General features: G+C 44.6%; 1 protein-coding gene across 2 annotated transcripts; it reads right to left on the minus strand.

Annotated features, from left to right (window-relative positions):
• Positions 1-1,890: 1,890 nt before the first annotated feature.
• Positions 1,891-23,512, minus strand: RANGAP1 (Ran GTPase activating protein 1). Of its 2 annotated transcripts, none has more exons than XM_040554134.1 (17): positions 23,346-23,512; positions 23,028-23,065; positions 21,382-21,518; positions 20,021-20,148; positions 19,030-19,089; positions 18,176-18,355; positions 17,018-17,152; positions 15,999-16,157; positions 15,719-15,832; positions 14,133-14,232; positions 13,322-13,406; positions 12,746-12,902; positions 12,142-12,255; positions 11,684-11,786; positions 9,900-9,988; positions 7,998-8,119; positions 1,891-3,442 (listed from the first exon to the last, which is right to left on the minus strand). In XM_040554134.1, the coding sequence occupies exons 3-17, from the start codon at positions 21,491-21,493 to the stop codon at positions 3,373-3,375; spliced, it is 1,728 nt and encodes a 575-aa protein (XP_040410068.1). In that variant the 5' UTR covers positions 21,494-21,518; positions 23,028-23,065; positions 23,346-23,512; the 3' UTR covers positions 1,891-3,372. The 2 variants fall into 2 exon arrangements, with proteins under 2 accessions (XP_040410068.1, XP_040410076.1); XM_040554142.1 differs by lacking the exon at positions 1,891-3,442 and adding an exon at positions 6,250-7,834.
• Positions 23,513-23,947: the final 435 nt, after the last annotated feature.

Below are 23,947 nucleotides of genomic sequence, written 5' to 3' on the forward strand. Positions count from 1 at the left end.
TAGGTAAAAAATTACATTAATCTCCCTATGCTTAGTCTGTTTTGCCCGTGGCAACAACTGTGCTGTCCTTATCTCAACCCTTGAGCCCTTTTCACCATATTTTCTCCCCCTCTTCCTTTGAGGAGCGGGAGTGAGGGGCTGTGGTGGAGCTCGGCTGCCCAGCAGGGTAAAACCACCACAGCACCTCTCGGTTCCAGCGGCGAAAAGCGTCCACAAGGCCAGCACGGATCTGGCTCTGTTGCGGGGGCCTAGTGTCAGGCTCTTGATGCCTGCTCTTTCTTCCTCCTCTCCCCCTCCCCTTTTTTATTTTTCTCTTTATTTTACAAACTGCAGCACTGCTGCAGCTACTGCCACCACCACCATGGCCACACAACCCACACCCCCCCGTGGCCATCTCCAGTGTCACTGCCCTGGCCTCTGCCTGTCCCCTGCCACGGGCAGCTCTGTGACGAAGCCGCGCAACTGGCTGCCCAGCACGGAGGACGACGACCACCACAGCTACATGGCCAGCTGAAGGCCCTCCATCCCCTGCACCGAGGAGCCCTACAGCACCCACGTAAGCGCCGCTGTGAGTCTCAGTGTGCTGCTGAGCTTGTCCTCACCCTCCAGAGGTCCAGCGTCCCCCTGTGCTGGCCAGGGAAACCAAGGCTGAGGGACTGGGGGTGCAGCAGCTTCAGAGCCGCTCCTCGCCCCCTTCCCCAGCCTCCCCGCAGGCTTTTTGGCTGTTTGCTCAGCAGTGACCTCAGCCGAGGCTGCGGGAAGGGAGCCAGGTTTTGCTCCTGCTGGCGGAGCACGGGACATGAGGCAGCACGCCCGAATGGCCCCTGGGGGGACTGAACCCTCCTCTGCCAGGTGGCACCACGGCACCAGCGGAGCTGCGGCAGGTAGCGCAAATCCTGGTGGCAGCTGTCAGAAAGCAAACCCTGAAGCAGGGGATGTGTTGCTACCTCCTCATCTCAGCGTCTTCTCAGCTCTTTCAAGAACCTGGCCCCTGAGTCACTTTGGGAGCTGCGGCTTGCACCCAGAACATGGAGGCGAGAGGCTGCAACCACTTTCCGCAGTCAGCAAAAGCCCAGTGCAGATAATTTCAACCACCACCTGTTCTGCACAACCCCCTTTTGCAGAAGGAAACAGAGCAGGAACAACAGCCACAAAGCAGCAAGACAAAATACTAGAAACGTGAAGGACAAAACCAGCTTTTCTTTCTCAGGCCCAATTAAAAGAAATAGATTTGCTTTCCATCCCATTTGCTGGGAATGACCCTTGGGGGATAGCTCAGGAAGGAGGGCAATTAGCAGAACTGTGATATAGGAACGTGGCCACTGCCGCTGTCCTCCCATAGGAGTTAACTCCTGGGCTTGGTGTCCACATCCCTGTTCTGCATCGTGTTCCAGAGCAGCAAGGGGCCAGGGAGCTTCAAGAAAAGCTACACGAGGTTCAAGACAGATATTACAGACTTTTACATCTCACTTTTCCCCTCATGCTCATGGTAACACTTGCTTTTGCAACACGCTGCTGAAGGAACAGAACAGGATCAGGTAAGGGAGGCAGGGCTTGGCATTACAGCAGTTGAGCACAGTGATCAAAGCACTTGCTGTAGGTACAGGTACCTTCACTTCCATCCATTTTACCCATGTGGATACATATTTCTAGCTCCAGTCACAGAAACAGTGAGAAAATGCACTTTGTTCTCAGCCTTTTCCTTATGAGAGGACACAGCTTTTACCCAAAGGCCAGCACCTCTCCCCCCAGAGCACCGAAGAGTGCTGCTTTCCTGAGTCTGCCGGAGCCAGCCACGCCAACCTCCCACAGCCACCCCATTCTCACCCCTCACAGTTATCTCACACAGGCCCAGAACCTGGAGGAATTTAAGCAGAGAGCACAGGCGCATTGGTCTTGCACATACCACAGTTTATTTCATCCAGTGCCCCACACCCTTTCTTTTCCATCAACACTGCCTGCAAACCTTGTGAGTAAATGACAGCTTTTCCTGCATTTATGCCAAGCATGTGTGCCCCTGCCAGCTGCGACACATGTTGCCCCCCCCCCCCATTAGTTAATTAGTATTAGACTAACTCCACATCATTGACTTCTCCTGACACTGGCACTATTTATGGTGTAGTCAAGTGTGAGGTCTGGTGAGAAAGGATGAATGATGAACGGTCTCCTTCAGCTAAGAGCAGGTAGGTAATGATCAGCCTTAGTTGAAGGAAAACCTTTTCTCTTTTTTTTTTTTTAAATCACCTAAAGAGATGTGTTGATTCTCAGAGGCTTGAAAGAAGGAGCAGAACCAGCTTCTGTGCTCAGAAGCAGCGCAGGTAGGTGCCACAAGCATGCACACAGATGAACAATCCCCCGTAGAGAGGTTTAGGGGCACCTGCTGCTACTCCTCCGGGGCGAGAAGGGGTGCAGCCCTACCCCCAGAAATTCAGCACAGCCCCGAGTGTTTGTGCTCTTATATGTGCACAGCCTTCAAACACGTGAACGGTGCACACAGTCCCACTGTTTTACCAAAGGGAGGAGAGAGAGGAGGGAGGAGAAAGGGAACACATATTCCACAGGGACTTCATGGATTGTATTCATTTCCAAACCTAGCCTATTTAACTAGGAAGAGAAGGGAAAGGGACAGGGAAAGGGAGGGAAAGAGGGAAACTACACAGGCAGTGACAGAAAAATTACAATAAAAATATGCTTGCTCCCTTAAGCAATGGCCACCAGGGTCAGCCACACGACACAGACATTCCAAGCCACGGCAGCGGGGGAGTAGTATATTAAAATACACATCAGCCACACAGTGCCTTCAAGAAATGGACTCGGAAGAAGAAACAAGGGGGAGCACACCTTGCCCCTCTGTGACCTGGCAGCAGCAGAAGGGGGTCAAGCACTCCCCTGGCCTGGAGAAGCAAGGGCAGCAGTAGCAGCGTAGCCTCCCTCCTGCACAGTGCTGGATGCTGTCAGGCAGGAGTCACAGTCTAATAAAATAAAATTAAATGGACAACGGGGTTGATCCTGATGAGAGCGCTTCTGGGCTCTTTGTTAGGCTTGGCACACCCTCGCCAATGCTACGGAAGTGGAAAAGGATTCTTCTTTTCAATTCATGCAGAGCTCAGAGCAGCACTGACTTAAGCATAAGCATCTGCCCTGCAGAGCAGGGAGTCACTTCATGAGGAGTGGAATAAAAAAAAAATCAGCAGGATTTGTCCAAGTTTATGGAAGCAGAAGGAAGGACAGACCTCCTACAGGGAGAATAAAAAAAAAAAAAGGACAGCATGTCTGCATGGGCTCCAGGATCTTCTCCCACTATGCAGCTCCAAGTTCTCTGCTGATGACAGTCCTATGAGGAGGGAAGGGCACAGCAGCATCTCTTGCCTCTCACAGCTGGTGGAGGGTTTGTAAAAGCATGTGGCGAGCAAATGAACAGGAGTCAAGAGCACGGTTTGGTCTGTGGAAAGAAGAGAATTATTTAAAATAGCAAAGTTTAGAAATTGTTTTGTATCAGACTTTAAATGATCAAATAAACACTGTTTCAAAGGCATTGGGCTTGCAGGCCCCAAAAGCTACATCTTTTCCCCTCAGTTCTCTCTTCTTAAACCACTCCAACCTCTACACAGATCACTGCTTCCCGTTCAGAGCACGGTGTAGAAAATTCTCTCTCCTGTTGTAGAGTGGCCAAGAACCAGAATTTATTTCCATTGGTACAAAAATAGGCAGCAGTCTGCTCATCTGTGCAGCCCAGTGTCCCATGCTTGGTAGCAGGAAGTGGTTGGGAAAGGAGCCCCCTTTCCCTCCCTGCAATGGAATTTTCCATATACATTAATCGTTTAGGGCCCCCCAAAATACACAATATTTATTTACAATGCTTATATTTGAATATTTTCTCACCAAGTCCTCTGCTACCTTTGATCCGACAGCAACTCAGTCTCTGGAACGTTTAAGTCTTCACAAAGAGGCAGTGTAACCTCTCGCTGTCCCTGCCCCTTAAGCCAAGAAACATCTGACTCACTTGCCTGGGCTGCCTCTCACGGCACCTCAGAAACAGCCGCCAGAAAGTGCAGCCCATGGGCAGAAAGCGCCTGGCACGGAGCGTGCAGTAGTGAGGTCCACCTCAGAGAGAATAAACTACTCCTTGAAACTAGACAAGGGAACTACACAGTCACATCAGGGTAAAGGTGGGGTTAAATCTCCCCAACATTCCCATCATCCCCCAGTAAAGTACACTGCTGTTTCCATGGGCTAATTGTTCTCCAGGCATCACAAACTTCTAACCATCTGCACCCACCCATTAGGGAGTTTCCACTAAAGAATTGTAATCCAATGTCTTCCGCTGCTCTGAGAATGAAAACCACTAATTTTTACGCCTCTTGCACCCCAAGACAGCAAGATAACCTTTAATAAGTAATAGCAGCGAGTTCTGCTCAATTCAGGAGAGAAGGGGAGCGAAAATAGAGTTGGAAATATCAAGATAAGAGCAAAGAGTTCACATTTTACAGTGCACGAGCAACAGCTGCAGAGCTTGATCAGTACAGGGCTCGACGCCTGCTGCAGATTAACAGAAGCACAACCTGGAGAAGAGTTAACCACCTCTATCCCCACAAAAGCCATTCAATGTCCTGCACATTCAATAATGTAGCAGGACACCATTACAACTTGCAGTTTATCTTCAAAGTGGCTGGATGAGGTGTTTCAGTAGTCATGTTTGGAGGACCTGCCCCCCCGCTGTACAGATCAGGCTGTTTTTGTCTAGGCAGCTCCCCATTTTGGGGGGACAGAGTACCTGAAATGCTGATGCTGATCACAACCAAGCTCCCTCAGCCTCCCCCCTAACACGAAGCCTCCTTTAACAAGCTCGAAGGAGCTTCCTACTTGCTGTGGAATTAAACTGCCTGTCGCTCTGTGGTAGACTGTTGAAAAAGGCCAGTGATGTGATCCAATCCAACAGCAAAGAGCAGGGAAAAAAAAAACACCAGAAAAAAACTCCCCTCAAACCAACACCACCTCTGTCACAAGAGAACAGAGGTGCACATACATTCAGCATTTCCTCCTGAAGAACTATAAGGCACATGTGGATTCACAGCTCCCTCTTGTGTCCGAAAAAAGAAAATGAGGACAGACAGCAGAGAAGATGGATGCTGCTTACAGCCTGTAGCCATGATCTTGTTATTTTTTGAATAGAGAACACTACCAACATCGCCACAGACTGCTGCAAAAGAAAGGAGGAGAATGACTACTCCAGAAGTAAGCCACTTGCAGCAAAAAGCAGGAGAGCTCTTGCCTTGGCAGCTGCGAGAAACTTCCAGCTCTACAAGTCCACAAAAGATAACTGCAACCCTAAAGGAAATACCTAGAAAATATCACAGGAATGCACACCAGCTAGCTGCGAGCGACTGACTCATGGGTTTGACAGTGTGGACGTAGATTTGTTGTAGGAATGGAGCCCACAGGAGCTCGGCAGATTACTAGATTAACCAAACAGAGGTCTCATTTACAGTTCGGATGTCATTTTCTTCTGTTTCAATTCCAATCAAAGACAATAGGGCATAGGTTACTCAAGAAGCTATTTTAATGGGATTTTGGCATTCTTGAGCAGGCAAGTGCAAAGGATTTAACAGCTGTTCTCTTTGTTCCCTCAGGGAAAGCATTTTAAGACGTTTATAAAACAAAAAGGTATATTGCTTACATACACCTACTGTTAGCTTCATTACGCTGCACAGGATGTAAGTTTCCTTGTGATATCACAGGCTGTCTACCTTACCATTTTACCTTATGAACTTTACTAAAACTTTACTAAAACTTTACTAAAACTTTACTAAAACTTTACTAAAACTTTACTAAAACTTTACTAAAACTTTACTAAAACTTTACTAAAACTTTACTAAAACTTTACTAAAACTTTACTAAAACTTTACTAAAACTTTACTAAAACTTTACTAAAACTTTACTAAAACTTTACTAAAACTTTACTAAAACTTTACTAAAACTTTACTAAAACTTTACTAAAACTTTACTAAAACTTTACTAAAACTTTACTAAAACTTTACTAAAACTTTACTAAAACTTTACTAAAACTTTACTAAAACTTTACTAAAACTTTACTAAAACTTTACTAAAACTTTACTAAAACTTTACTAAAACTTTACTAAAACTTTACTAAAACTTTACTAAAACTTTACTAAAACTTTACTAAAACTTTACTAAAACTTTCATTTGTGTGTAGACAGAAGTAAAAACATTTATTGGTATTTTGCAGGCCTGGAGCCTTGGACCAGCTTACATACACACACGCACAGACAGGGACAGTGTCCATTGCGTGCAGATTTTTCTTAAAGGTTACATAAGTTGAATTACAAGGCTACTCCAGGCACTGTAATCTGACAAGCATTAGCAGGGCCAAAAGCAGTGAAGCAGAGTCCCCTTTAATGTATTCTCCACTTCAAGTGATTTAAATCCTGTTTGAAGTGGTTAGGTCTGATAGACAGTACACAGTCCTAGCTTTGATCAAGCTGGCTCTGGATAATTAGCGCTTGATAAAGTAGTAAGCCATTGTCTTCCTCGGTCTTTTATTTTAAGGCTGGTAGTGGATCCTTATGCTGTAGGTATACATTTGATCAGCAAGCAAGATCACTGGCAGACAGCAATGCCAGTATTAGCAGCGCAGGAAACAGCAGAAATCCTGTTAGCTGGACAACTGCACATGGCAACTCCTGATACTTCTTGCTTAAGCATACAAAGATCAAGCTGGAGCTATATTTGTTTAGTTGCTAAAGCACAGGACCATGGGCAGGTACAATGCCTAATTCCTGGTCTGATCAAGCTTAAGAGGGGACAGGAGATGAACTGTTCCACCCGAGGTGCCTGTAGGGTAGCATTTACACATGCGTAAACAAGCTAGTTACATAGTTTTATTTTCCAAAACTCAGAGCAGCTGACTGCTAGACACATGCCACTACCATGCATCAGCTTTCACAGCTTCAGCCACACCACCATATGCAAAAATTCTTCTTCCCTTTCACAGCAGCCTGCTTCCAATCCTAGCAGAGTTAAGAAAGGACTGACTGCCAATATTTGACTGCATCCCTCTTGTCCGTGTTTTGTACCAACCACAAAGTATTTATTTGATGCCCCTGCCCTTCAGCAGCACAAACTCTCAAGTTTCTGCATATTCCCACCCCATGAAAATCAGGAAGGTTTGAGCCTTGTCCTATAACCCCTTAAAGAGCTGTCCTGACCCCATATGGCACATTGTCCATGATGAACCAAATTGCCACCAAATTCCAAATGGATTTCAGATGTTCCAAATGGATTTTGGATGTCTGCTTTTTTTTTGGCTAATTTGCCAATTCTGGACTGTTCCTCCCCTTGACTGCTGAATACAAGTATTTATTTTTTCCTCTCTCAAGGTAAGTATTATTTGGGGTGTTTCTTCTAATTCAAATGCTAAAGTTCACACTGATTTAATTAAGATGATGTATGGCTTCCACAGCTGTTGGACTTGCTGTGCTTTACAACATTAAAGAAACTAAAAAGGGGTGTGATTCTATACCTGTACTAGAAGTAATATTAAACAGAAGCAGACAGTGAAAGCAGCTTCTTCAGCACTTTGCTCTCAGTTTAGCTTTCAAAAAAAAATCACTAACCCTGTTGCTGTCATGGTAGCAACAGTTTCTTTTAGCAACATACTCGGTCTTTGTGTTTTGTACTGTTCTGATCTGCTAGTCTTCCGTGTTAACACAGTGTGATGAGTCAGGTAGAGCTCTGCTTGCCCTCTGTACTGCTTCAGAGCCAGGTAGCTTGCCTGGCTCATTCCATCAAGACGTGTTGCTCTAAACCTTGCAAACTACAGTAAGCAAGACAAAAAGTAGAGGTCTATGAAAATATTAACCCTTATTTTCAGAATAGATATTTCATAGGTTCTAACAGAACAGTTGACGGGTAAACTGTTAACTCTCACTTTCACTAACTCCCATAGAGAAGGCTGCGTTGACAAGTACGATACTCACTTTGTGACAAAAGCTGTGAGAACTGGAGCCAGGGATTTGGGGAAATAATCTTGCTGGACCATATGGTTCAAAGTCATAAGAATACCATAGAGGCTTGGGACAGTTTTGATCTTCTCTTCACTCTGAAAAAAAGGATGAGAAGACAAATTAAGCATCAGATAATCACTATTTTATCTAATTCACTGTAGCTGAGAAAGGCAATGAATCCTATGTAGAACAAAGTGCTCCCATGCATTGTAGGAAAGAAAGCTGTACGGTGTTCCTCAAGACAAAAGGTAGCCAACTCCATAATCTCCCAGCAACAGCATCTGAAATACAGCAGGATCAATAATATTTTAGTATATATCGATTAGGTATTAGTCATTAATAGCATCAGCAATGGGGAAAAGGAAGTAATGCGTTCACAAGTGGAACAGACATATCTCAGAGGCTCTATCAAAATGCTCCTCTGTGGAATTTGACTTGACTTCATCAAGAATTGAGTTACCTTAATTACACTATTTTTGTCCTGCATTATTCCGTGATTCATTTTTATACTACTTCCAGTTCTTTGTCAGCCTGTCTCCAGATCTTGGAGCAGTATCCCCAGAACTGGTTTCACAATTACGAATAAGGCAGAGATATTGTCATTCCTATTACTGTTCCCCTGCTTACATGATAAGCAAGTTCTTCTTGCTCCTAACATGATGCTAACCTACATGCCCCAACTCTTAAGTTGTTTTCCATTATTTCCCCAGTACCCTCCCACAAAACCCTCCACTCCATAGACAGAATCTAGACCTGCATTCCTAGGCATATGACCTTATATTTCATGGTGCTAAGAATAGCTGTTGCTCATGCTTTCACCTATGTGGGACAAAGTTCTAGAAGCTGCTCCCTCTCCAAGCATGCCTAACTTACCAACAGTTCTCAATACCACAGATGACAAATAACTGGTTGGCTGACCCTTGAGGGCATTACTATCAATATCACCTCCTGGTCTGCAAAAGTTCTGGAATACAAGTCTGTGCTTTGTGCTTCACGTTATTTTCCGTATGGGGCAAGATGTAGATAGATGGCAGGCCCCAAAACAAGCATTCTGCAGAGCAGAAAGCCATTTTGTGTTCTGTAGACCTGAGGAGTGGAACACGTATCCAGCATGTCAACAGCTTTCTGCTCCCTAAACCGAATATTACTGGAAGTAAATCCATAAACCTAATTAAGAGTAGGCTGCTATAACATAAGTTATAGATATTCTGATGTTTAAAGTTGTCTTGGTCCAGACTTCCATTCTCAGTTTCTAGGACTTGAGAAACATTGACCTCATAGTACAAGTAGGCAAAAGTACTTCTTAAGTCTGTAAACAGAACATCTCCCCAAGTCATCTCACTTAAATTAAAGCTACAGGTAGTCTGACACAGTTTGCAGGTTTTCTACTGACCCTTCCACCCTTTCTCATGAGAAAGTTTATTCCATATGAAGATGTATTTGACAAAGTTTAATGCTACCAATCAAACATGAGTCACTAGATATTTGGTTTTCAGTCATGCTACCGAAAGATACTCTAAATGACCATGTTAATTAAAATATGTCTAGGAGTCTAATGTGTAATATTATAGACATCTGTAAGAGTCCACAGTCCAGCAGCATAGACTCTCACATGACCCTCCCTACCTCTAGGGGATGATTGAGATTGCAGAGCACATTAAGCAGAAGAGGTAAAACGAGCTGACACCACCTTCATCCTAATGCGATCTTGCAATTTGCAATTTTTGCTGGTCCTGCAGACTTCTATTGTCCCTGGTCATCAGGCATGCACAGGCACCCAGCTGCTTCCATGGCAACATAATTACCCACAACCCAGCCAGTCTGGTCTTCAACAGCCCAAGCAGACCATAACTTAACTCTTCCCTGCTTCCTCACCTTAAGTAGTCCCATGTGGATCAAGAGTCTTGTGACAAATGCATCCGAATTAAACGTGGCAGAAGTGAAGGCTTTCCTCATCAAGGCATCTGAAGAAATAAACGCATTGCGGTAAACAATATGGAAAGGGAGCCTGTTTCAAATTTCAAGAACAAGATTGATCATATAGGACCTCAGGGAATATCAGCCGTTGAAGGACTTCTGGGAGGTAACCTACCTTAAGAACCTAGTTGTCTCTACATGGACTAGGTAGAACCTCTGAAATTCAGACAGATAAAACCCAGTGCTTTAATATAAGGCCTGATACAAAGGCCTACACGGAGAAAAAAATAAACCCCACACTGTCAAGTTTCTGATGCAACCTGACCTCAGTCTCACGCACCACAAAATGCTCTACTCAGTGCCTTTGAACTTGCATGCACATGTGCATACATGCACAAACAATTAGCTGAAATAGAGCAGTAAGAGCTAAAGCCTTGAAGTTTTAAGGCCAGCAAGATTTCACCTTTGATTAGGAATCAAAAGGAGTGAGAAAAGTTGTTCAATTCTTTTCTGGGCTCTCTTGGGCCTATATTCTGCTGTTAGCTATGGGCAAACTAGTGCTCTATCCTCTCTTGTCTACAAGGTAGACAAGGCACCCATCTTGACTTCTGACTGTTCTAGTTTCTTGGAGGGACAGAACCCACTGTGGCAGCTACAGAACAGGGTCAGTAACTGGGGACCTCATCATCAATTCATGGTTTCTTTTCTGGAAGGAAAGTAAATGCCAGGCACTACTTTTCCTTAAGAAGCAGTAGTAAGGAGCTACTATAATGATAATTACCTATGCAAGCAGACTTCAGGCAAGGTGTACATCCTGTGCTCCATTTTTTGTTGGAGACAACTCATAACGGGCATCAGACAAGGCCAGCACTCGCTCAGTGAAATGCCAACTGATTAGTTTCGGCTGGTGGACCCACACGCAACTCCAGGGAACTCTATTATATTACTGTTCTATAGACAATAGCTAACAGTTTCACCATGTCTACGTATTCTGAAGAAATTGCTAACTAAGCAAACTGCACATTTTTTTTTGCAATAAATCACTCTAAATGGCCTTAAAGATAATTGATCCAGTTCTTTTGCACAGTACTGATAGGTAAGTCATGTACAGGAAAACTACTGCTGGGGGATTTGAAAAAAGATGAAAGACAGTGGTAACTTGCCCAGGAGTTGTTCAGAATTTCCATTTCTAAATGAGAAATAGAAGGGGTACTACTAGTCTGTGCAAAAAATCAGACCTAACTGCGCTGTAGTATACAGTGAGGAACAGTCCCTTGCTGTACATTAGCCTCTGTGCCTTGTCCCATGTTACAATGCAAATCTTTGCTTCCTGAAGAGATTAAAGAGGTTTCAGACTGATAAGAAGTGACACTAAATAAGAGGCCTCTCTTTATACTCTCTTAATACTAAACGGGAAAGCTATTCCCCACAAAACGCTTTTTCAATGAACAGCCCTGAAAAAAAGCTGACCGTGGGACACAAAACTAATGGCTATTGACAGGATAGCATCAAGGAGATCCACTAAGACAGCAACTACAAGAGACACTCCTCATTAAGCTTTGGAAGCACAAAATCTGCTAAGGTCACAACGAGCTTCTACTTTCACTCTGCACAATAGCATGGCACAACTTGGTACTGTGTTATCTGGGGTTTCTTGGTGCCAGGGTCACAAAAATCAAGTGGCCTGGCCCTCAGAGGCCTTCCCTTGCATTGTATCATGAAGCAGAGAAAGGCCCCGTCACCTGTTGTTTCATGCACAGCTGTTTTTACTGGGGCTTCATCTTTGAAGACTGAAGATATCCTTAGGAGAGCTGTAACTACTTTCTCTACATCAGTTGTATCTGTCTGAAAGACAAGGAAAAATAGAAATAAATAAATCAGGGGCCATTAAGTTCACTGCTAGACAGATACAGAAGATAGGTCTCTGCAACAGCAGTGACAAGAATTATAGCCTCCAGCTGACTGACATCAGTTTTTTCTTGGCCATACTACAAAGCATAAGCAACACTATGAAACAAAATTAACTCTGTGTAGAACCTCTGGTGCCAGTATAAGCATTAACCACATCATCTGCTTCCTTAATGTTCTTCAGGATCACTGGGGAGAAGATGCAAAGCTAGGACTCAAGAGAAGGTTATCATCTCTTGGCATCATTTAATTCCCAGAGAGAATAAATAGAGCAAAGCACTGTCTCACCAACCTGCTGAGCTATCAGCACGGAACACTTTGGTCCTAGTCGCAGCAGCTTCTCTGGTGACGGGAATGCAAGGAATGTGGCAACATCCACAGGAGGAGATGGCACTGGAGTTGAATCCTGAAACAGGCAGAATCCATCTCAAGCTTACTCTTAGAAGCAAATAAATTGGTACAGCAGCAAAGGCACATATGTCTGACTCGCAAAGGCACATCGGGTCTAAATTCGTTCTATTTGAGAGCTATTTGAAGCTGGAATGAGTCTAGCTGCAACAGCCACAATATGCTATCATGACCGTATGGCATTGCATATACAATGTTCCCACCATTTTCTGGAGATGGGGAGACTTTCTACCCATGTTTGTCACAATGGCTGCTCAGCCTTTCCCTCCACACATGTGCACGTGCACATTTTAACAAAACACGTTTCCAAGTCATCTATTTTCTTTATTTCCTGCATGTTATCCTCCTGCTTGTTACCACAGAGCCAGTCCACACAGGCAGGCGTGTGAACTCCTGCCAGCACTTCAAGTTCAAACTCACTCCAGATCTCATTTCCTCCTTCATTCTCCGCCAGGTGAGGAGACAAATGCATACTGAAGTAAGCTTACCTGTGAATCAATTATCTTCTTAGGAGTCAATGAGTCCTGTTCTCCCTGTCCTCTCTCCTTAAGCTGTTGCTGTTCTTCCTCCTCCTCTTCCTCCTCCTCCTCTTCTTCTTCATCCTCTTCCTCTTCTTCATCATCCTCCTCTTCCCCTTCATCATCACTAAGGTTTGAGAGTTTACATATTACATTAATTACATGCTTGCAATTCCTGTACACTGGAATCCATATATTTTTTCCCCAAGGACTAAAAAGCAGCCTCCCCCCTCAAATCTTGCTGCAAGAAGTACAGCTCCATCTACAACAGATTATGAGGCCACCTCAGGCTTCAGTCACCCACTTGACAATGGTGAGCCAAGAGCCAGGAACGCAGTCAATAACCAACACTGAGATAATTCCATTGATGAAAATGGGGTATGACACTTATCCTGCTTAAGGAATCCCTTAACGGTACTCGACACTGCACTCAAACCAACGTCCACGTGCAATGTTACGGTTCTTATCGTAAACCAGGACGGTGAATGAAAATACTAATGAAAATTAATGGAAAGCTTCTCATTTAAATGCTGGTGCCCTGCCTACCTCAAAGATCCCAGCACAGCTGCCATATTGAAGCCTTCAAGGATCTCCTGCAGTTGCTCACATCCCTCTTCTCCCAGGCAGTTACCTAGATTTGTGGGGGAAAGGGAGTCAATTTAAAAGATGCACACAAGTTTGTTCTTGGAGAAATTGTTATCGATTCTTGTCTTATTGCTGAAATTGAACAGTTATCAGTCATTTCTACACAACACCTTGGAGGCAGCAATGCAGGTCATTATCAAACAGCTGTTAAACAGATTTCAGAGGCATTACACAACATTTGGAGACAGGCAAAAGCCTTAATTATTCAGTGTGTCTTTGAGAAACTTCCTGCTAGTTCTATGAACAGTTCTTGGTCTCAGCAATCCAGGAACAAGGACACATGGCCCAGCACCACTGAAATACAGAGACCCAAGGTATGAATGGCAAAAAGCCAATGGTGGTCAAAGTTTCCTATTCTTCTGCAGGGATGCACACCAAGGATTTTATTTACAATTCTGAAATATCTGAGGTCACATCGAACAATTTAAAGTTTTATTGAAATGAGTTATGGGTACCAATTCAATCTTTCTACCTTACAAGACATATTGAAATTTTTTTTAACTTTAATAATTGACTGAGTTCATGGCTTAACAAAGCTTTCAGGATCTAATCGTTTCCTGTCCCTGTGTCATCTAAGTTCAGCTACTCTCGCATACTGTTTTTTAAATGCTGAAAATTGCAAGACTAGCATAGGTGATACTGTCAACATTCTTCCTAGTGGTTTCTAGTTGGGATCAGACTAGATGTGCTTTTACCTAGAAAATTTACTTACCATTGAGATCCAACTTCTCCAACTCTGCCTTATCTTCAATAGCTTCAGCAACAGTCAGAGCAGCATCTCGTTTGATCTCACAGAAGGACAAGTTCAGTTCCTAAGAAGCAGAAGAACCTTTGTTTACAGGAATCCTGTAATACCTATCATCCCCACGAGCTTCACGTGCTCACAAGTTTTCTGGAAAGGTTCTCATTTGAAGAAGTTCTCAGCAAAAAAAAAAAAAGATTTTTCATTGGAAATAAAACGATAGGTATCTCTACCTCATACTTAGAAGTGGTGTTTTGAAACATACCATCATTAAAGGTAGCACTACTGAAGTTAAGTGGTTACCTAAAAAAGCCACAAAGACCATGCCATTATGAGTACACTACACCAGCAAAGCCCTGCTGCCAGTCACATGACTAAGTCATAATTTACACACCAGCAAGCCTTACTGAAGAAGGGTAGCTACTACACTAAACGGACTGCACATTTGCCTTTCAGCACTTACACTGCACATTAATACCTTCCAAAGAAGCGATGACTGGTACTACATCTGATAAAGACAGCCAGCATAGAAACAGTGTGGACAGACTAGTAAGAGCGCAGTTAATCAACTGCCAGGCACCATCCCCCACCATTCCACATTGTGTTCCATCAATCCTTTCCTGAGATGGGATTTAATATTAACAACAAAAGGGAAGTAGTCCTTGAACAGAATGAATCAGCTACTATTGCCTCATACTACTCTCCCTTAACCACTTCTGCTCTGGAAAAAAAAAGGATTTAATTTGTGACTGTTCACATAAACACTCTCATTAGAAATCTTACTTAAGTTTTCCTGGGAGATTCAGAAATAAATTCCAACGGAACCAGTAGAGGCCTGAGCACAGGATCTCACACCACGAAGCCCCTACTTCATTTTGTACCAGATTCACATACGTAGATAAACATTAGCACTCAGCTAGATTTTTGTTTTTGACTGCAAGCTTGCAGGAGTAGGAATTGTGTTCAGCATCTGTCCCAGGGCAGCGGTGACCTGTGAGAGGTGTTCCTAGAGATTCTAGTTTACTTATACTACTGACTGGACTTAGGCCTGTCTAGAATGTTGCCAAATGCCAGTAATGTGCAAATACTGATAGGGAAGGCTATGGTACTGCCAAAAAACTAAAAATATTTGGACCTTTGATACATACCCTAACAAAAAGGCAACAGCTGTATAAATACTGAAATGATTAAGAGATTACAAGATGTTTATGAAGAGCGACATTTCAGTCTGTTCTCGTGACCCTCTCAGATTCTCAAAGCAGATATTTGCATTATCAGACTTCTTGAACAGTACTTGCTGTCGAACTGAAGCAGCAGCTTCAAAAACATCAAGTGGAGCCTAAGCAGATGCCTGGTACACCTCTGTAGAATAGTCTTAGCTGGATGTGCTAATGCCTCTGACCTACAGATTGTTTTTGATTATGAGCACAGAGGTGCAACGAGTTGAATCCCACTTTAAAATAATCAGTAGCAGTAGGAGAACGGACAGAAAACCAGGGAACTGGAAGCAAGGCATTTTCAAAAGAAATTCAAAGCTGAACAGCGGAAGGCAGTACCTTTAATTTATGAAGCCCTTCTTTAACAGCATCTGCAATAGCAACAGCACCCTTCGAACGCACCAGGCAGTCTCCAAAGTTGATCACTTCAATCTGCCTTAGTGACTTCAGTGTCTGCAACACAGCACAAATTTGAAAGTATAGACAGGCAAGTAATCAAGTGTCATATCACTCCTGGAAGGCCAACTTTCCCAACAACCCACACATTGATGCTAACTAACTATATCTGAAGAGACTGGGAGGTAAGCGACAAACAAATTAATTGTTCATAACAACTCACCTCTGCCATGGCCACAGCTCCTTTCTCTGTGAAGGTGTTGTCATTCAAATTTATAACCTTAAGCAGTGAGTTGATAGCAAAGGCCTGGGCCAGTGCAGTGATGCCAGGATGGTTGATTCCATTCTGTGGCATATGGACCTCTTCCAGAGTCCCAATGATCTGGGAAGGGATGCAGATGAATAAAAGGCTGTTAGGAGACATATACTTCAGCTCAAGAGTATAGCGCTCCACTCTTTAGGATTTGCTCAGAATAGTTTTCTTGCAACTTAGAAGTCCATTAGCTCTTCTGCACAAAATTATTTAACAGCAATTATACCACAAGTTTAAGTGAAACTGCAGGCTCACAGCAAGTGTCAGATTAATATAAAGCCCCGATTCCAAGAGTCCTGCTAGTGTACCTGCTCTAGGTACCTCAAAACAGGAATTCCCTATCCGTGGTGTAACAACCCTCAGACAGACCAAGAAACATCACTAAAAATGACACTTTCCTCATTAAGATTTACACTTTGCCCTGACACAAAAGTATACGTTGACAGTGTCAGCTAGAGAAAGCTAAGCACCGTTTAGAGCCCTCACAGGATGATCCTGGCAAAACAAACAGGTTTCTTCTGCCAGATGACTGAACAACTAGCCAGAAAAACAACTGGTACCTGATCGCCTGTTATTCCTACCACAGTGCCAGATAACCTCCATAAGCACAGAAGCACAGAAGGAGGAGAAGAAATAGGACCAACAGTAAGTTACCCAGGAGATGTCTACTCCTCCCTCAACTTTACACAGCAGCTAGTTGTGTGTTTGGAAACTTAGGTCACAGAAACATTCAGTCATCAATTCTAATCACACTCGAAGACTGCAGTTTCTGCAGCAAACAGCATTGTGACTGACAGTCACAGCCAGTGAACGGACAGCCTGCCACTGCCTCCAAGTTGCTGCAAGCCCTGTGTGTGTTATCTTTAACATCAGCACTTAAGTACACCGTGCTCCAACCTGTTGTCACAAAGCTCTGGTTTGGTACTTACCCCAAAAGCTTCAGCCAGGGCAGTGGCACCATCATTCTCCAGACGATTTCTGCCAGCCACAAATATTTTCAAAGCAAGAGGCTTGCCCTGGGCACTCGATTTCCTGTGACACTCTTTCAGAGCAGCTGCCAATATCTACAGGAAGCACAAGCAGTTTATCCTACCTCAGCATCTCATTCTGAAGGAATCCAAGTGTTTTCTATACCCAGCTCTCACACAATACTTCAGACGCTGCTGAAATAAACTTGAGCTTCTACAGTAGGTGATACAAGAAAATTGTCTGTTACTACGACACTTGATTCATGAACAGGTAACGCATTTATGAGCTATACCTATTAACATTTCATTTGTAAATAGGTAATCATAGAGGGTCTTAGTGATAATGACAATGACAGTCAGTCCTGGTTTTCCTGCTTCATCCAACAGGCATCCTTCAATGCTAGGCTTAGCAATACTGCTCTCCCACATCCAGAGACACTGGATCTCTTGACATGAGATCTAAGGTTTAGGATAGACCTGTTTTCCTATCCTGGAAAAACAGATGAGGTTATTCTATTTCAGGAATTTAATCAATATAAACACAGAGGGAAGGGATCTTGACAGACTGGAGAATTGAGCCCACAAGAATCTCACCAAATTCAAAGGGAAATGCCACGTCCTGGGGAGGAATAGCACTGTGCAGCAGTATATGCTGGGGGCCAAATGGTGGCAAAATAGCTTGGCAGAGAAAAACCTGGGAGACCTGGTGGGTGAGGAGTTGACCATGAGCTAGCAATACGCACCTGAAGTCAAGAAAGCCTACTGGCAGGCTTTGGGAGAAGGTGGTGTAAAGAAGACTGTCAGACACAAACATATCAGATAGATGCAGAGGAAATTCCACTTAAACACAGATATATGCACACAAACCCTTATTTTGAGGGCTGTTAGACACTGGGTTAGGTTATCCAGAGAGTCTGCAAAGTCTCCATCCTTTGAGATGTTCAAAACCTGACTAGACGCAGCCCTGAGCAACCTGTTCCGATTGCTTGGGACAGGAGAGCTGGACTAGAAAATCACCAAAGATCCCTTTCAGCCTCAACCATTCTGTGATTCTGTGTAGACAAGTCTGCAGCCAAGTTCTGGCTCTGACCTCATTCCCAATAAGGAGACAACCCTTACCTTGCCACCACCAATGCCCATGCCACAGTTATTGAGCTTGAGTTCCTGCAGGGTGTAACATGCAGGGCTCTTCAGCAGCGCCTCGAAGCCACGCACACCGTCTGGCCCAAAGGCATTGTCACTCAGGTCAAGCTCCACCAGCTGGGCTCCAGCAGTGATGAGTGCGTCCCCCAAAGAGATCTGCAAGGAAACAGATGGCAGGGGTGGGAGGGAGGGAGTGGATTGACTCTTCCTGACAGCAGCGCTGCAGTGCTAAGGTGAGCCAGTGATGCTGCAGAAAATTTCCACTTTGAAGACATTCTGCAAAGCTGCATGGGGAAATAAAACTTCACAGCTAAAGCCAGAGCAGGAGCTCTGCAAATTAAGCTAAAGATAACTGCAAGGCAGTCATCAAGAAGTATCCCATCCCTTTAGGTCAAATACACATTTTTTCAAAGCAAGTTTCCCCTCTACACTGCTTAAAGTATTTCTTCATTCTGTTAAGTGCATCATGTTCTTGCTCCACAGAGCTCAAGGCTCAGGGGCTGAGCTCTGTAATGCTCTTGGAAGAAATAGCCATATGGTTTTATTTAGAAAGCTTAGCTCCCATACCGCCTATCAGATCATGAAGATGTCTTCCCCAGGGACAAGCTTCTTCACTGATAGAGAACTGCATCTGGCCTTTTATCAGCTCTTCCCCACTTCATACAGAAGAAGCAAAAAAAAAAATCGTTCATGTATTCTGAGACACTTAGTGTTAACAGTATAGAGAAAAACTCTGTGCTAACAAAGTCTCAAAAACATACTCCCACAAAAAACATGACAGGTGAGAAAAGTTATATTAGTCAGAAGTCTCAGATCTAGTTTTTACTTACCAAAGCAGGAGGGATCTCAGATCTTAGCCTCCCAGTGAACATGTCACTCCAATGACACCTCTAAAATAAGAAACATACAGATGGAAACCATTAAAAATATTTAGGACAACACAGTTGTACAGAGGTTTACACATACAAGCTGCATTACATCACCGTGAACACCTTAATATTGTCTGCCTTCCTCTGAGCTTGTCATTTGATTGTGCTAAGGAGCTATGAGAACTGATGTTATAATTACTTCTCTTAGAAGGACATAAAGCCACCAAAATGCATATTGTAAATAACATTATACAAGGATTGTTGCTTGCATTTGAGCTGGAATTCTTTTCCGCTGAGAAAATTACCAAAGGAAAAAACAGCAGGAAACTGAAGGATACATTAGGAACGTAGAGTTTACTAAGGTACGCAGCTCAACAAGCTGGACTTACTTGAAAAGCCACACTTGGGTGATTAACGTGAATCAGTGTTTTATATTCCTCTCCTACAAAGAACAGCGCCTCTAGCAGCACAGCATCCTCCTAACTTCAGGCTAGGATAGTAGTGGGGAAACATAGCTTGAACACTGACAAACCTCCTGGTGCATTTCCTCCATTATTTCTTCATTATTCAGGCATTATATGAAGCCTCGTTCTCCAAAAGATCTGAGCCAGCTTTTCCATTAGAATTTAAGTTTTGTTGCCACAGGTATTTGTTTGTAAATAAGATCTGTAGATGCTACCTCTGCAGAGAGGCTCTTCCTTGCACAGCTTCCCAGCTTTAAGATTGGAAGCCTTCTGAATGGGAAGAGTTAGGAATGCAGAAAATGCTCCCGCTATCCTGAAGTCTTCAAGTTCTGCTATGTTTTCATATGGTTGTTCTTAACACTGGAAGAACAAAGCAAGCTTTTGGGCTAACTCAAGGCAGGCTACGGCAAGAAGAGTACAGACAGGCCTTCAGTGTTTCTACAGCACTTCTTCCCCTTCCACCACCACCACCCACTTGAGGGTCTCACCTTGAGCTCTGACTTCTTCTCCAGGGCTTTGGCAATAACCTTCGCTGCCTCCACACCCACTGTGTTGCCTTCCAGGCGCAATGCTTCCAGGCCATCAAATTCTTCAATTTGTTTGATCACTTCTTCGGCTGGAAAGAACATACAGTCTTGTTGGCCTTTTAACTACCATCTTAGGTGCCACAGTAACACACTGATGCAGCAATACTTGGCCAGTTCTACCGTTAGCAAGAAAAGCTGAGCAACATTATCTGAAAGAATCCTGAGACAGCAATGGAGAACTGAACTAAAGTGTCAGGTCACTAGAGAGAGAGTTCTCCATTCACCATCCTTCTTTTCCATAATTTATTACTAGTTCTGTTATCACACAGCCATTCTTACATTTGAGAAAGTAAGTTTGATTCCTCTGCCATTCAGCACATTATAGATGTATGCACTCCCAAACTAAGGCACGAGGACTAAGCTAAAAGATAACAGCAATCAGCGCCCCATCAACAGGGACTGGTTCACACTGACTGGAAAAAATAGATGTCTGTTTAGCAAACATTGCAAGGCAGAACCATTTGACTCTAAAATATTCCTACGTAAGACAAGGGAAAGCTCTCTCCTGTCACTGGCACTTGTTGTCATTCCCAAACTCCAAATCCTTTCCCCACAGCTCAGTGGCTTTGCGCTATTAAAATGGCGTATAAAAAGCACCACCTTCGGAGTCAATAACAGAGGTACACAGCAGAGCAAATAATCTCTCTGAAGAACATGCTGTTTCTTCATGTGGCAGAAATGTTGATCTAAATATATACACTTATTCTACTGATATTTACCACGCTGGCAGTCACTGCAAGACATTTTGAACTGGGAAACACACACCAGCTAGAGAAATGTCCCAGGAAAAATAAAACGAAAGTGACAAAACAACACAATAACAACAAGCCTAACAGATCAGAATTTGGAAAGAAAAGGGACTACAGCAGCAGACTAGTGTATCAGCCCATTCCTTGATGCAGGTCTTTGAAAGATTTGCTCTGAGTGCTATCACGCACCTGCTTACTGCGTGTAAAAGGAGCACGAACTCTTAATGCACAGTGACTGTCAAAAGCACTGGGAGAGAGCATCAAGAAAACAGTACCTACACGTTAAAGGGCCAAACCCCAACTCCCTCAGCTGTAGCACTGCCAGGGTACCAGGTCAAAGCAGGGTACAAGAAGGGAAGGAAATGTCCCTATCAGAAGCAGCTGTAGCCACATAACCCTTGTATCACACCTAATATTATGACAGCTTGGCCACGCAGGACGAGCAGGAGGTTTACCACAAGACTTTAGAATTGCAGGGAGACACTTCCCAAACGCAAAGATATTTTCTCTTACCATCTTCAGCCGTATTCAGTTTAAGGCTCTGGCCTTTGAAGCTCAGCTGTCCGCCACCCACTTTGGTTTTGGCAAGTGACTCTGCAAGCTTGGTGATGTCTTCTGATGCCATTTTTCTGCCTTCTCAATGTTAAGAGCTGTCAGTTAAAAGAAATTATCAACACAAACTACAACACGCTCTGTATTAAATCTGTATTAATAATCATCCTTATTTAAACATTGATGTGTTTTTTGTTCTCAAGATATCTAAGTGAGCTTTCAGCATCATTAGTGTTTTCCCCAAAGCTCACAACAGCCAGGCTAGATTAGCATTTCAAAACCCACCAGACGGCGTTGATTCTTCCAATACTGAAGTGACTTGGGTTTTGTTGGAGTTGTTACACTTCATAAATAACCAGTAGCTAAAACCACTGACTAAGACCACATTAAGACATGAGTCTTGTGTGCAACACTTCCACAATTAAAATGTAACATTCCTCTCTCTCCCCAAACCGCATCCCTTAATTATGCATGCTGCACATTTCTCCTGTTCTCTAAACCAAGCTAGAACAAACGCAACAGTTTTTCCTTTTCAGCGATAAACCCCGCAGTGCCCGCATCAGCACAGTTCCAGAACCACTTAGTTGCTGAAAAATCACAAACGTTGTACACAAAACTCTTATGGGTTCTCTTTCTCTTCAGATGTCCCACAATTTTATCACATGCAAGATGATCTTACACTGACAATGGATTACTGAATGTTTCACTTTGAGGCCACCCATACGTAGTTGCACCATTATTTAATGAACATCACTGCATGAAGTGACTGACCTCCTTTCACTCAGCAGGAGAAACAGAACATGGTTCTTGGTTGCACCTCCAGTAGGATTAGAGCCTACGCGCAACTAGTGCTTAGGAACAACATACTTATAAAAACAGACTTCATCTGTCAGAAAGGGATGAAAATCCTTCTCCTACAAGGACAGGAAACTAGACCTCTTCCATTCTTGTCTGACTTCAAAGACGACCCATAATTATGCAGCCCTTTAAGCTCAACAGCACTTGTTTTAAAACACCCCCTAAATGAAAGCTGTACATCCATCCGTTACTCCTGCTACCTAGCTGTGAAGCATTTGCCTTCAGTTCCCCCAGGGTAGAGCTTCTCTTCAGCTTTCATTAACCTCCATATTGCTTCTGGACACAGAGTAAAAACCATCTCCACAGTTCACCAACACCACCTTTTTAGGTTGAGTGCTCTCTCAAGAAGGTCCTACCAACCAAAAGATGCTCCACTACCTTACTCCACTCCTTCCAGGTCACAGACACTATGCTGACGGACATTCCTGACCTCTCACAATCCAACAAGAAGGAGGAAAGAAAGGATGATCTCCCGTCCATGAAGTCTTTAACACGCGGGATTAATGACAGATAGGGTCCAGAGATCTGTTCACCTGGTTTAGTTCTCAACTTTAGAGTAGCTCATCACTCTTCTACGACGATCTTCTATGCCCTGCAGGTATACTCACACCCTCTGCTTCTCCTTGCCTTAAATCCCCTTTTACTTTCACCTTACGCTCTGGCTACGTCCTAATTTCACCACACCAATTCACCGTCACATCCTGAAACGTGTTTTATCGCAAACGCCAGCCCAAATCAGGTTGACCTACCAGAGCTCTCCCCGCTGCCACTTCTTCCACGAGAAAAGCTTTAAAAAAAAAAAAAAAAAAAAAGACAAAACCCCAAAGTTAGCTATAAAAACACGACCTGAGGAGCGGTTTCCTCGCCACGCGGGGGCTGCCCGAAGCCGCACGCTGCCTGCCGGCGGCAGAAAGCCGGCGCAGCCCGGCGCTGAGCTTACACCAACCTCCCGAGGCGGAGCACGCCGAGCACCGGCGGGCAGCCCCCGGCGGCTCCCCCGCAGCCCCCCGGCCGGCGGCCCCCGTCTCCCCTCGCGGCCCCCCCCCCAACGGCCGCCGCCCCGTCACCTCCGCGCGCCGCCGCCGGCCCAGGCCCCCTCTCGCCGCCGCTGCCGTTGCCGGAGAGGGCGGGGGCCGGGCGGCGGGGGGGAGGCGGAGGATTTGAAAGCCGGCAGTTGGGGACCCGCCGCTCCCGTTGGCCGCCCGCTCCGCCGCGTCGCAAGGGCCCGCCCCTCGCCTCGCCGCCCGGCGGCTGCGCGGGGCCGGGAGGTGCGGGGCACGCTGGGATGTGTAGTTCGGAGGGGGGGGGGAGGAACCGGCCTGGGCCTCGTGTCGCGGCCCTGGTACGCCCAGGCCCTCTCCACAAGAGCCGTTTGGTGAAGGGGTCACCAGGGGAGCTGCGCGGTGCTCCGAGGGCTCCCCAGATGTCCACAGCATCGGACAGCAGCGCCTTCGTCCCTATCACTTAAATAGTCCCTGTGCACATCTCATGTTTATGCTTGGGTTTGTTGTCAAACCTTCCTGCTAACGACAGCGTTTCATTCGCTGTCGTTCCTTCTTAGGGATGAAAAAATCGTTTTGCTTGACGGCTTTGGGTGTACGTTATGTGTGACGTTTTTCTCAAGTAAATAAACATATTTATGATGGGACAACATGAGTCTGTGTAAACC

The sequence above is a fragment of the Cygnus olor genome, chromosome 1 (genome assembly GCF_009769625.2).
Source record: "Cygnus olor isolate bCygOlo1 chromosome 1, bCygOlo1.pri.v2, whole genome shotgun sequence".
NCBI lineage: Eukaryota > Metazoa > Chordata > Aves > Anseriformes > Anatidae > Cygnus > Cygnus olor.

Bases quoted from the DNA above. Each gene is read 5' to 3' on its own strand.
- RANGAP1 (XM_040554134.1), bottom strand. From the start codon at position 21,493: ATGGCATCAGAAGACATCACCAAGCTTGCAGAGTCACTTGCCAAAACC. The intron at 20,149-21,381 runs GTAAGAGAAAAT...TGTTCTTTCCAG, and splicing joins ACTGAATACGGCTGAAGATG to CCGAAGAAGTGATCAAACAA. The intron at 12,903-13,321 runs GTAGGCAGGGCA...CTCAAACCTTAG, and splicing joins GCTGTGCTGGGATCTTTGAG to TGATGATGAAGGGGAAGAGG.